The sequence below is a fragment of the Camellia sinensis genome, chromosome 12 (assembly GCF_055761805.1).
Source record: "Camellia sinensis isolate YWXY chromosome 12, ASM5576180v1, whole genome shotgun sequence".
Classification (NCBI taxonomy): Eukaryota; Viridiplantae; Streptophyta; class Magnoliopsida; order Ericales; family Theaceae; genus Camellia; species Camellia sinensis.
In genome coordinates, this window is record NC_138972.1 from 129,848,586 (window position 1) to 129,862,521 (window position 13,936).

The following is a 13,936-nucleotide window of genomic DNA, read 5'->3' on the forward strand; positions in this document are numbered from 1 at the left end:
TGAACTCATTGACTAAAAATAGAGTTTTAGGACATTAATACAAGGCCTAAGGATCACTTAGATGGCATCCAATTGACTCAAAAACAAAGGCATGCATAATCACCAAAACATGGAGCATGAGATGACAACCTTACAAGGCATTAAAGGGACAACTAAAGCAAGCATGCAAGCATACTATGAGGTCTGAAATGACATGGTGGATGGTCCTAAATCACCAAATCAATGCAAGAATGGCATGCTACACACTCACACACTTAAGGCCAACAAGCCAAAATGCAAAGGGGATGTATGATGCATGCCAAAATCAACCCAAACACTTATGGACAGACCTAAAACATGTCAAGATAAGCACAAAATCTTCACAAATGTAAGCCTAAAACATGCTAGAAACAAAGGCACACAACCTAAGACATGTTAAGGGATCACAAGACAATACATGGCAACTATGCTAAGCATGCATGGAGTACCAAAACCAATTTAAAATCATGTTATATTATGGAAAAATAAGCATGAAAAACAGTCTATACATGCTCAACACACACTCAAACATAGGCTCCCTTTAGAGGCCAAAACATGCCCTTTTCAAGGACAACAAGGAGAGGGGGTCCCTCTCCTTTTAGAGACTTCAAGGCACCATCTCCACCACTGAAATCCCTCAAGATTTCGGTGGTGAAGAGGCCCAAACACCAAAGTCCCGAAACTAGCACAAAATAGCACAAAATGAGGCCTTTCAAGGCCTAAGAGGGGTCAAACACCCTCAAACCACAAAACACTCTTAATAAACAATCAAGAGGGCCTAAAAACAGAACTTTTTTGTGTTATACAATAAGCATGAAAACAGCTCTAAGATAGGTAGAAAATCAATGCAAAAATGGAGAATAAAGGTGTTAGTTTCTTACCCTTGATGACCCCTTCAACAATGGTACTCCAATGGCCTCCCTTGGCTTGAATCCAACACCAAAACTTCAAAATTAGTCCCTTAGAACCTCAGTAGCTAGACAAAGGTGAAACACTAGGTGTTTATGTGCAATAGTAAGACACAAAACACCTAGAGCACAAAAAGAGAGAGAAAGAGAGGTAGGATGTGTATCTAACCCTAACCCTAAAACCAGAGCTTAACAATGGCTGTCTAAGCTCTCAAAATATCTCAAGTGTCTAACCTCTCAAGCCAAGAGACAAGACTCTCTCTTATAGAGGCTTATTGTCTTGTAAAGCTTACAAGACAAGCTTCCAAGAGAGAGATCCCTCCATACACGTGTATGGAGGGGAGCAAAAGCAAGACAACTGTCTTAAAAATATCTGCAAAAGCAGATGCACAGTAGTCGGCCGGCCAAAAATGCCATCTTGGCCAAAAGTAGTGCCGACCGGCACTAAATAGTGCTGACCGGCAACAAAAAGTGCCGGCCGGCAATAGAAGGTGCCGATGGATAGCCACTGCCGGTGGTGGGTGGGGATGATCTACAAGCCCTACCCTGCCTCTCCAAGGCAAAACACAAGTGTTTGGTGTAAAACCAGGCACTAAACAGTCAAGTTCGGAGATCTTGAGGTAAGGCGCGCTAGCCGAGACCTCCAGGAATTCCAAACGAACACAAACACGGATAATCACCGAGTGTTCAAATGGTGACGTCCAAGTCTTGAGGACGGTAAAAAATGGAGTGTCTACACCAGTACGGAGGCACCCCAGCACCCCCCACCTCCACGTGGGGGGCTGTGGACCAAGGGAAAGTAAAAATAAAAAAAAATAAAAAAAATTCAACCAATCATATGCTGCCACATCACTGGGGATCACTGGGGGTCCTTCAAAACTGGGATTCCAAAGCATTTTTGATATTTTTATGACTTTTTTAGTTCAGTTGTTTTTTCAATATTATGCCAATTTTTTTTCAACTTGCCTTGACGAGACAATATTAAAAATTATTGTTTTTAAAAAGTATAAAAAAGGTAAAAATAAGCTCATTTTTGTAATTTTTGTGTTTGATAAAATTTGATTTATTTTTATCGTCACTGATTTTTTTTTTTTTATAAATAAAATTGACTGTCCTAAAACTAATTTTTTGCATTCAAAGGTGCAAAAATTTTAGAAAAAACAAAAACAAGTCAAAAAAATAAGCAATAAATAAGTCAACATAAACCTCGGTCACAAATGTGGACAAATATTTTTTTTGTTTTTTGAAGTACACCCTATTAACAGCTCCAGTAAAATTTTATTTATACATTGCTTTTCGGCCTCTGTTTTAAATTTTTTTTTTTAATTTTAGATTTTAAAATTTGGGACAATATCAATTAAGTGTAAATTTATAAAAATATTTTTAAATTAATGATAAATTTTACATATATTAAAGTTCAAAGTAATAAGTTTTTTCATTAATTAATAGTTAATTTTTTAAAGTACAGAAGCAGTGTAATTGACTAAAAAGAAAGTTAAAAAAATTAACTTATCATCTTTATTTTTTAAGACTTTTTTTTTAATAAAAAAATTAAAAAGTTATTAAAGAAAATAATTTTCAAACCAACGTTAATGCTCCGTTTGTTTGGAGAAAAGTATTTTTTATATTTTCTGATGTTTGGTGCAATGAAATGAAAGTTAACGAAAAATATTTTTTATAATCAATAAAAAATAAATTTATATGAGCAAAAAATATCTTTTTACTTTTAAAAGGAGAAAATGTTTTTCAAACTAAAATGTTACTAATATCATCGCATTACCACCATCACTCGCCTCCACCACCATACCATCATTACTACGGCCATTACTACAATCACCACCGCCTTCGTCTCAACACCTCTACCTCCACTTTCATTTTATTACCGCCACTACCAAATATTAACACTCCATTTGTTTGGGTGGAAAATATTTTCTACGTAATATTTTTTATATTTTTTGGTATTTGGTACAGTAATAAATAAAAGTTAACAGAAAAAAAAAAAAAAATCATGGTCAATAGAAAAAATCCTATATAAGTACAAAATATTTCTATTTTTAAAAGGTAAAAAATATTTTCCCAATCAAAATCTTACCAATATCACCACACTACCTCTACCAATTTCACCTTTACCGTCACGGTCATTGTGACCATCACCGTCACTATAACCGCCGTCACCACTTTCACCTTTACCTTCATCTTCGATTCATCACTATCATCACCACCACCACCAAATATAAAAATACTTTCTTTAAATATATTTTTCATTTGAAAATGTCTCTCCAAAAAACATTTTTGTGGGACTCGCGCGCTCTTATAAAATAAAAAAATAAATAAAAAATTATTTGGCAGAGCATTATTAGCACTATATAGGCATTGTTTGGGAACTTGATTTGGGGTTAAAATAGTCACAAAAAATAAAATAGATTATTTTAATCATAACAAATAAAACATTATATCGAACTCATAATCATTATATCTTATTTCACAAAAAAAAAAGTTAAAAAAATCAAAAAATCAAAAAAATATTCCCAAACCAAACTTTTTAGCCCAAACTAAAATAGCAAAAAAAAACCAAAAACCCAAATCCAACTCCCTTCCCAAACGACACCTAAGAAGCCTTCGGTTTTTTTTGTCTTCACTCTGATCGCTATGCTCTGCACAACTCTTTGAAGAACTCCACAAAGGTAATTAATTGCTCTCCTTCTCAATCATCACCTCAAACTCATACATGTTCTCTCTACTATACTACTGTACTGTTTGATCGTCGTCTCTTTGGTCGTAACTTGTGATTGTGCTTTGCTTTTTTTTTTTTTTTTTTTTTTGGTGTGTTTGCTTTATCAAAATTTGTATTTTTTGATTCTTCTGTGTCAAATTTTTTAATTGATGGATCAAATTATTGAAACGGTTGAATCGAATTGATGAATTGTCTTTTAAATAACCTGATCAGTAAATTTAACAAGTTGGGGTGGTGGGGGTTGTTTTGTTATTAGATTGAATTGAGATTATTCAATTTCTCAATTGCTACGTCGTGGTTCTGTTTAGGGATTGTTTCATCAATCCATAATATATCTCCTACAAACAGCCACAAAAATCACCTGAAAACCTGGATGACCTAATTTTTAATTAGTGATTTTGGGAGAATAATTAAAAAAATTATTAAAGAAAAATGAAGTTTGCTCCTAAATCCTAATTTTATACATATTTCAGTAAAAAAAAAAAGAAAAAGAAAATGGCATCCATACATTTTATTAGATTTTATAGGCAACGTGCTCTTTCACAAACATATGTAGTTAATAAAATTTGGGTAATACAAATGCTTCTGATCCCCTTCTTTATTTCTAATAAATTAATATTGATATTTCCATGTGTTCGTAGTTGTGTAAAGTTTGTTAGTTTTAGAATGGAATCAATATTGGTTTGTTTAGGGTTTGGGGTTTTTGCAGCTGAGGTTTTGGCCCTTGAGAGCATTGGGAATTTGTTGAATTTCATTACTCAAGTCAAAGATGGACAATTTTTATGGACCTGGGAGGAACCACCTCTTTGTTCCGGGGCCAGTCAATATCCCAGAGCACGTTATTCGTGCAATGAACAGGAACAATGAGGATTATCGCTCTCCTGCCATCCCAGCACTGACAAAAACCCTACTTGAGGACATCAAGCAGATTTTCAAGACTACAACTGGAACCCCATTTCTGATTCCAACTACAGGTACTGCTTCGATTGGAGTTAATTCTTTTCAATATCATGCAGAGACAGATAGGTTTCAATTTCAATGCGATGCATGTCAGATACCAACTGTTGATATGCTAAATAGGAGCTAGTATATTGATTTTGGAAAGTTACTCCCTTTTTGTTTCTTGACAGGGCAACAGTTTTTTGCCGGGATTCCATTGGGGTGGAAATTTTGTAAATGGCATAAATTGGGCCTAAAAGTGGCATTTTAGACTAATTAATAAATAGTTTGATGGAATTTTTCTTAAGTGACTAGAGCAACATTGTTCATGTAAATTAATGGAAGTCAAATTGGGTTTAATCTTGTTAAGTTGAGAACTTAATGCATTCATATTTTCAGTAATAAAATAATTTTCATGGTATTTCTGAACCTCCAGATATGTTTTTAATGACTGTTTCAAAGGATGAAATAAGGGTTTGAATGCAATAGAAAATGGCATGAAGTGATTCATTTTCCTAGGAATGTCAAAGGTTCTATTAAGACTTCAGATGCCATGGTTTAAGAACTTTCTTGTTGTATGTTACTTCTAATTTGCGGCATAATGTTGCTGTTTTGGTACAGGTACTGGTGCATGGGAAAGTGCACTTACAAACACTTTGTCTCCTGGAGATCAGATTGTGTCTTTTCTAATTGGCCAATTCAGTTTGCTCTGGATTGATCAACAGCGACGCCTCAACTTCAACGTTGATGTCATTGAAAGTGAGTGGGGTCAAGGTGCCAATCTTGAAGTTTTGGCATCAAAGCTGGCAGCAGATACCGTTCATACTGTCAAGGCCATTTGCATTGTGCACAACGAGACAGCTACAGGAGTTACCAACAACTTAGCTGCTGTAAGAAAAATCCTTGGTAAGAATTTAGCACTATTTCTCATAGTAAATATTTGGTTGGGCGTGCATCAAAGTCTGTATTCGATACTGTACTTGAGCTTCTGAAATTACACTCAACATTTCAGTATTTTATGTTTGCTACCATATTTTGTTTTTTATTTTTTTTATTTTTATATCAATGTAATTTTTTACTAAATATGGACTGTCTAAACTTAAGGAATAAAGTGCATTTTAAGCAAATCAAAAGTACCCAAAATCTTTTTCTATGAGAACATGCTTATTTTAATTTTTCACTGCCCCATTTCTTTTGTGTTTTTCTTTCTATTGTAATTTATTTTACTTTACTTTTTGAATTGTCCAGTTGCTAAAACTGTTGTTTTTGATTTGCCAATGCATATATTATCTTTGGTGTATTTTCATTTTGTCAGTTGTTTTTTTTCCAGGTGTGGTTTGATTTTTCAACCACTCTGGATTGATGAGGTTATTCTCATTTTCATCACATGATTCTCAGATCACTATCGGCATCCGGCACTCATTCTCGTTGATGGAGTTTCCTCCATATGTGCACTGGATTTCCGCATGGATGAATGGGGAATAGATGTGGCTTTAACCGGTTCTCAGAAAGCTCTTTCTCTGCCCACTGGGATGGGAATTGTGTGTGCAAGCCCTAAAGCTCTTGGGGCCTCCAAAACTGCAAAATCAGTTAGATTTTTCTTTGACTGGAACAATTACTTGAAGGCCTATAAGTTGGAAACTTATTGGCCATACACACCTTCCATCCATTTGTTATACGGACTGAGAGCATCACTAGATCTTATATTTGAGGAAGGACTTGACAATGTGATTGCAAGGCATAGTCGCCTAGCAAAAGCAACAAGGTTAGGCATTCCTTTCCCTTGTGATATGTCTCTGACTATTTTCAGGAGTCAACAATATGCCCCATATTCATGAAGCATTCATATGTTGATTTGTCTCGTGTATCTATTTATGAGTATGCCAACAAATTCTAAGTTTATTTATTTACTCAAATTCATTCTGTAAAATTTAACTAATCTTAACAGTTGATATTTCTTATTTGACAGAGATTGCTTTGTACACTCGATTTTATTCATGACTTCCTTCCTTAGTTTATTCATGATATTTTCCCAATTGGTTAATGAACTTCATGTCAAGTGATTCCTGATCCCAAATTATGGCTGCTACTTGAGCTGGTTTGCCCAAGCCGAGCCCGAGTTTAACTCAAAAAGAGTTTAGACTAGACTCAGGTTGCCAAAATTCAACACAAAAAAAAATTATCTTGGGTTGACCATTGCGTTGTCATAAACTAATGTATTGCTCTTTTTGAAAATAAAAAGGAGAAAATATCTCAAAAAATTACAAACATAGAATATATAAAATAAAAATAAAAAAATGGTTTGAGTTATATGTTAAAATAGGTGGCAGTATGATTTAATCCAATGGTGGGAAAATCATTAGTATTTATATGTATATTTCGTGTTTATTAACAATAGAATTCGGGTACTCGTGTTGCAAGAGAATTCGGATACTCGGGTTGCAAGAGCTCCTATCCAGGCCCTGATCGGATTTAATTTGAGTTGGCAAATTTTATTCCATGCCTTATCAACTTTGAAATTATACTACCCAATCCTTAAAATCTTGTGGGTTGGACTCTGGTTGCTCAGGTTGGGCCTGCCTGAATTGCACCCCATGCCAAATACCAGTCTTCCTGCTTCTCATGCTTCATTAAGTTTAAATTAATGATTTGTTGTTGCTATTATCTAAACAGTAAATTTGAAGTATTTTCAATTTCAAAATGCAGGCTTGCCGTGGAGTCATGGGGCTTAAAGAACTGTGCTCAAAAGGAGGAATGGCATAGCAACTCAGTCACTGCTGTGCTTGTTCCCCCAAACCTTGATAGTTCAGAAATTGTTAGTAGGGCTTGGAAAAGATACAACTTAAGCTTAGGCCTTGGCCTAAATAAAGTAGCTGGAAAGGTTTTCAGAATAGGCCATCTTGGCAATCTAAATGAGGTATATATGATTCATTTCTTATATTTATCCTATGTTGCTGATTTACACACACATACACACACGAGTCCGGATCCTCTGCCGTGATTTCCTGCAATGGTCCCTGTGGTGGTGCCAAAACGACATCGTTTTGGCAACCTTTTTTTTTTCTTCTTCTCTCTCTCAAACATTTGAGAACCAAACCCAACAAACAGAGAGGCGAGAGAAAGAGAGGAGGAATAGAGGAGGAGGAGGAGGAGGAGGAAGAAGAAGAAGAGAAGATGCCGGAGATGGAGGAATAGGAGAGGAAGGGGATCGAAACTATTTTTCTCTTTAACAATGGAGTTCGCAGATTTACCCAAAACCCAGTACCAATTTCTGACCCAGGTCCTTCAAAATCGATCCTAACGAAAACCCCTACCCTCTCATTGTGAAACCCTCGACGTCGCCCTGCCTTCGCTGCCGGAGAGGGGGATTTCATGTGAAGTGTTTGATAACAAATACATCTTCATGTACAGGTTTGTCCCATTCTCTCTCTCTCTCTCTCTCTCTCTCTCTCTCTCTTCTTTTGAATTTGAGAATCCTGTTATATGTTTTTCTCTCTTTTTTTTTATGGGAAAGTTGAGTTTTCTGGGAAAATTTTGTTTAATCACAGAAAATTCTATATATGTTAGGAAAGTTGATTGTTTTGTACTCTTACAAAATTTTCATCTTTGTTTTTGGGGTTATTCAAATTTGTATGATTTGCATAGAGGACACTCCATTCTGTAGTGAAGAGTGCAGACAATAGGCCAATGAAAAGAATTGGAAGATCTCTGCTTCCCTAAAGCCTTGAGGATTGATCAGAAGAAACCCAACAAACCCTTTCCTTCTGTGTCTCTTCTTTCTCTCTTTTGTTTTTGTTTTCTTTTTCTTTTTCTTTGGGCCCCAAAACGACGTCGTTTTGGGGCATCGCAGGGACCATTGTAGAGAATCATGGCAGAGGATCCGGACTCGTAAACTTTGGGCCATATGTGTGAAGTCCATATATATATATATATATATGTTTTTTTTCTCATTGATTTTTAGCAAGACTCATTTCTTTTTATAATTAACTATGATTAAGGAATTAATTAGCAATTTCATAATTCAAGGGATTTTGATTAATTTATAATGTAAGGAATTTGTTTGATCAAATTCTTAATTTATTTTTTTCTTACTTTCAGACTAAGAATTATATATATTTTTTCTCTTATTGATTTTTTGTCAGATTCATTTCCTTTTGTAATTAACTATGATTAAGGAATTAACTAGCTATTTCATAATTCTAGGGATTTTGACTAATTCATAATTCCTTAATTTATTCTTACCTATTCTTTCAGGCTTGGAATTATATATATGTACACATATTCCTAGTGGTTTAAGATACATAAAAAGTTCTCCTTTCTTCTTTTTCCACATAGTTTCTTGGTTTTTTTGGGTTATTTCTTAGACAAGTTCAAGTCTTTTTGGAGAACGATCGCTAGCAACCATTTGCACGAAGAGGGGCGAAAATAGTTCCTTAAGGACAACGGATTGACTTCCGCACCTCGGTTCCATTCTTTCTCTATTATTTATATTTATTATGGGGTTTTTTGGGAAGATGGTTAAAAGTTGTTTTTTGATTTTTTTTTGGATTTTTTGTGAGAGAATGAAGTGGGTCAAAAGCTGAGAAGATGGCTAAAAGTATGTTTTTATCTTCTTGTATCTATTTTAGCTTGTTAATCAAACAAAGTTTTTATATATATTTTCTAACAAATTTTATTTCAATTTTAAATATAGATAGTTGGATTACCGTAATAAAACTACTATAGAGAATCTTGAGCAATATATTGTATTAATGACATATTTTGTATTTCATTTGTGATCAAGATTCTCTATAGTAGTTTTATTATGGTAATCCAACTATGTATATTTAAAATTGAAGTAAAATTTGTTGGAAAATATATATAAAAACTTTGTTTGATTAACAAACTAAAATAGATACATGAAGGTAAAAACATACTTTTAACCATCTTCTCAGCTTTTGACCCACTTCATTTTCTCACAAAAAGGCCAAAAAAAACAGCTTTTAACCATCTTCCCACAAAACCCCATAATAAATAATAGAGAAATAGTGGAACCGAGGTGCGGAAGTCAATCCGTTGTCCTTAAGAAACGATTTCGTCCCTCTTGGTGCAAATGTTTGCTAGCGGTTGTTCTTCAAAATACAATGGCGAGTCTTGATGGTGTGTACTCACTAAGCAAGACGAACTCATCTAAGAAATAATCCAAAAAAAACCAAGAAACTGTGTGGGACAAATAGAGAAGAAAGGAGAACTTTTTATGTATCTTAAACCACTAGGAATATGTGTATATATATATAATTCCAAGTCTGAAAGAAAAGGTAAGAATAAATCAAGGAATTATGAATTAGTCAAAATCCCTAGAATTATGAATTTTCTAGTTAATTCCTTAATTATAGTTAATTACAAAAGGAAATGAATTTGACAGAAAATCAATAAGAGAAAAAATATATATAATTCCTAAGGAAAAAATAAATCAAGGATTTGATCAAACAAATTCCTTAAATTATAAATAAATCAAAATCCCTTGAATTATGAAATGGCTAGTTAATTCCTTAATCATAGTTAATTATAAAAAGAAATGAATCTTACTAAAAATCAATGAGAGGAAAAGCATATATATATATGGACTTCACACATATGGCCCAAAGTTTACGAGTCCGGATCCTCTGCCGTGATTCTCTGCAATGGTCCTTGCGGTGCCCCAAAACGACGTCGTTTTGGGGCCCAAAGAAAAAGAAAACAAAAACAAAAGAGAGAAAGAAGAGACACAGAAGGAAAGGGTTTGTTGAGTTTCTTCTGATCAATCCTCAAGGCTTTATGGAAGCAGAGATCTTCCAATTCTTTTCATTGGCCTGTTGTCTGCACTCTTCACTACAGAATGGAGTGTCCTCTATGCAAATCATACAAATTTGAATAACCCCAAAAACAAAGATGAAAATTTTGTAAGAGAACAAAACAATCAATCCTGTTTGATTGCAAAGAAAATCTAATGATAATAGATCAAATTAAAATTTTGGGTTTGAATTTCCCATATTGAGAGCAAACTCTCTTGGGTCCAATCAAAATATATATATATTTTTTTTCAGTTTCTCAATTTCCAGAGACCAAAATAAGAAACATACACTACAAATTTTCCCTTTCATTTGACTCAGTTTTCTCCACATCCAAACACAGTGAACAAAATTAGATTCTCCACATCCATCCCATCTCCAATTAGTAAGCCCATATTTTGTAGAGCAAAAAGAATTGGAATTTCCTCAAACATATATAGAATTTTCTGTGATTAAACAAAATTTTCCCAGAAAATTCAACTTTCTCATAAAAAAAACAGAGAGAAACATATAACAGGGTTCTCAAATTCAAAAGAAGAGAGAGAGAATGGGACAAACCTGTACATGAAGATGTTTTTGTTATCAAACACTTAACATGAAATCTCTCTCTCCGGCAGCGAAGGTGGGGCGACGTCGAGGGTTTCACGATGAGAGGGTAGGGGTTTTCATTGGGATTGATTTCGAAGGACCTGGGTCAGAAATTGGTATTGGGTTTTGGGTAAATCTGTGAACTCCATTGTTAAAGGGAAAAATAGTTTCAATCCTCTTCCTCTCCTATTCCTCCATCTCTCGGCGTCTTCTCTTCTTCTTCTTCCTCCTCCTCTCTTTCTCTCGCCTCTCTGTTTGTTAGGCTTTTTTGATCTCCTCTGTTAGTTAGGTTTGGTTCTCAAATGCTTGAGAGAGAAAGAAGGAAGAAAAAAAAAAGTGTTGTTTTGGCACCACCGCAGGGATCATTGCAGGAAATTACGGCAGAGTATCCGGACTCACACACACCTGCTTGAAAAGGATTTGCTCCTCGGACTAGTTCATTGATTTATGCACTTGAATGTAGTTGCAATTGCTGGGCTGTCTTGCTGGAGTGGAAATGATACTTAAGGATGTTGGATACCCAGTCAAACTCGGTAGTGGAGTCACAGCAGCTTGTGCTTACCTACAAAACACCACCCCCATGATTCCTTCTAGGATTTGATTCATCATCCATATAATATAAGCATGTAACTACTATTTTTATTTTTTTGGTCTTGGTCATTTGCTTCGGGGCACTCTTTGCAAAATACATGTATCTCCTTAATTAAACAGTATACATGCTAAACAAATTAGTCATATATTACTTTCTTTTTTTTTTTTTTGGGGGGGGGGGGGGGGGGGGAGGATGTCATTTGATGTATTTTTCGTGTGTGCATATCTAGGCATATTTAAAGGTGAGCAGGAATAAAACCAATTCACAGGCTTGGATGATTTTCTGATTGAACACTAGAAGGATCTATTGCGATGTATGTGTCAAATAAATGAATTTGTAATTTTTCAATGTTAATAAATGTTGTTTTGCTTATTCGGAAATGTTTGTATTCATTTTCAATTTAATTATTATTTTGTTTATTCTGCTATGTTTTGTATTCATACAATGGATATGATTCATAAGTTGAACGGGTTTAGCCATACATTAAAACTAGGCATCATATATAATATATTGTGCTGAAAATTTGAATTTATAGTCCGGACTCATGGCTCCATTACGAACTCTGTTGTGATGATTTTAATTGTTTATTATATTTTGTGTATATATTATGTTTATATTGTCTTTATATTCTTTTTATGCACAATCATGGATGATTTTGTGGGATGGGGTTGCATCATGTACCCGAAAAAAATAAAATAAAAACATAAAAAAATTAAAAAAATGGTAGAAATTTTATTATAATTTTATTTTTTTTTACAATTCGGAAGTTAAATTCTCATGCTTACTCACCTCTTATGATAGGCTCTGATTTCGACTTTTCGCAGAGCTCTGGTTTGGCATTTATATTGGGGTTAAATTAACAATAATGATTCATACCACAAAAAACATCACCACTAATAACACTAATACATTAAAAAAGTAAAAAAAAAAATAAAAAAAATACAACTCGGGACCCACTGCCACCTAATCACTAATTAGTGCTCCCAAGCATTTTTCGTTAAATTAATTACAAAAAGATAAAATTGACTACAAAAATTAATAAGACAAAATATTACTTTTTTATCTATAATTATTGTATTTTTTTTTTTCACAAAAGTCAAAAAAGTCCTAAAACAAAAATCAAACGAGGCTAAAAAAGTTTTAATACAAAAAGTTGATCTAACAGTAATGTAGGGGATTTTAATATTTTATTAATATTTTTATCAAATGTCTCACATGAATGTGAGACTCACATAGTGTAGATCCCACATCTATGTGAGACATTTAGTAAAAATATTAATAAAATATTTGAGAGCCCTAATATTTTCCTTGATCTAATTTAGAAGCTATTTGTGCTTTTTCCATTTGAATTGATGTATACTTTAAACAAATTTTTCAATAGATATTTTTTATTCCTAGACGGAATAATAGTGGGACCATATACCATGAATTTAAATGGTAAGAAAATCATTGAGCTCATCACCATGAATATATGGTCTATGTTTTGTGTCTAGTTTTGGAATTATAATTTAAGTGTGAAATTATGATTTAAATGTGAAATTATGAGTTGAGTTTTGAAAAGAAAAAATTTATTTGAATGTGAATTTTGAAAAGAGTTTTAAAAAATGTTTTGAAAAGAGTTTTGAGTTGTATTTTGAATTTTGAGTTTTTGAATTTAAAGTTGTATTTTGAGATTATTGAGATTTATTTTTTTAAATATTAAAAATATTTAAGATTTTTTTTTTAATTTTAAATATATAAATTTTATTTAAATTTTTTATTTTGTAAATATTTTAATTTAAAATACAACTTCAAACTCAAATCGTAACCAAACATATAACTTAAAACTCAATTTAAAAATTATTTTCAAAACTCAAAACCAAACACATAATTTGAACCTCTATAGTACTTTCAAAACTCAACACCACACTCAAATTGTAACCAAACGCATAAAAAAATATATATATTTAAAAATATATTTATAAAATAAAATAAAATATCTAAAATAAAATATATATATTTAAAATAAAAAAATACAACATACAAATATATGAAATATAGTACACATTAAATAAATAAACATTTAAAATATAAAATATTTACCCTAAAAAAATGAAATTAAGAAAATATTTAAATATTTAAAAAAAATCCAAAAAAATTTCAAAATACAACTTAAAATTATTTTCAAAACTCATAACCAAACAAATTTTGATTTTTCAAAACTCAACTTAAAATTCATAACTCAAAGCATGACTTCACACTCAAATCATGATTTTAAAAATAATTTTAAAAGACAAAATAAAAAAATATTTTAAATTTTTTTTTAAATAGAGTTTTAAAAATTAATTTTGAGTTTTGAGAATAGTTT

The 13,936-nt window shown here is 32.8% G+C and overlaps 1 protein-coding gene across 4 annotated transcripts; it reads left to right on the forward strand.

The window, feature by feature from the left end:
• Positions 1 to 3,499: 3,499 nt before the first annotated feature.
• LOC114276960 (serine--glyoxylate aminotransferase) lies at positions 3,500 to 11,969 on the forward strand. Of its 4 annotated transcripts, none has more exons than XM_028218788.2 (6): positions 3,500 to 3,610; positions 4,370 to 4,634; positions 5,221 to 5,505; positions 5,998 to 6,364; positions 7,306 to 7,516; positions 11,461 to 11,969. In XM_028218788.2, exons 2-6 carry the CDS (start codon positions 4,430 to 4,432, stop codon positions 11,596 to 11,598), a joined length of 1,206 nt encoding a protein of 401 aa, XP_028074589.2. In that variant the 5' UTR covers positions 3,500 to 3,610; positions 4,370 to 4,429; the 3' UTR covers positions 11,599 to 11,969. The 4 variants fall into 4 exon arrangements, with proteins under 4 accessions (XP_028074589.2, XP_028074591.2, XP_028074590.2 ...); XM_028218790.2 differs by having other exon boundaries at positions 11,819 to 11,969; XM_028218789.2 differs by having other exon boundaries at positions 3,531 to 3,610; positions 4,352 to 4,634.
• Positions 11,970 to 13,936: the final 1,967 nt, after the last annotated feature.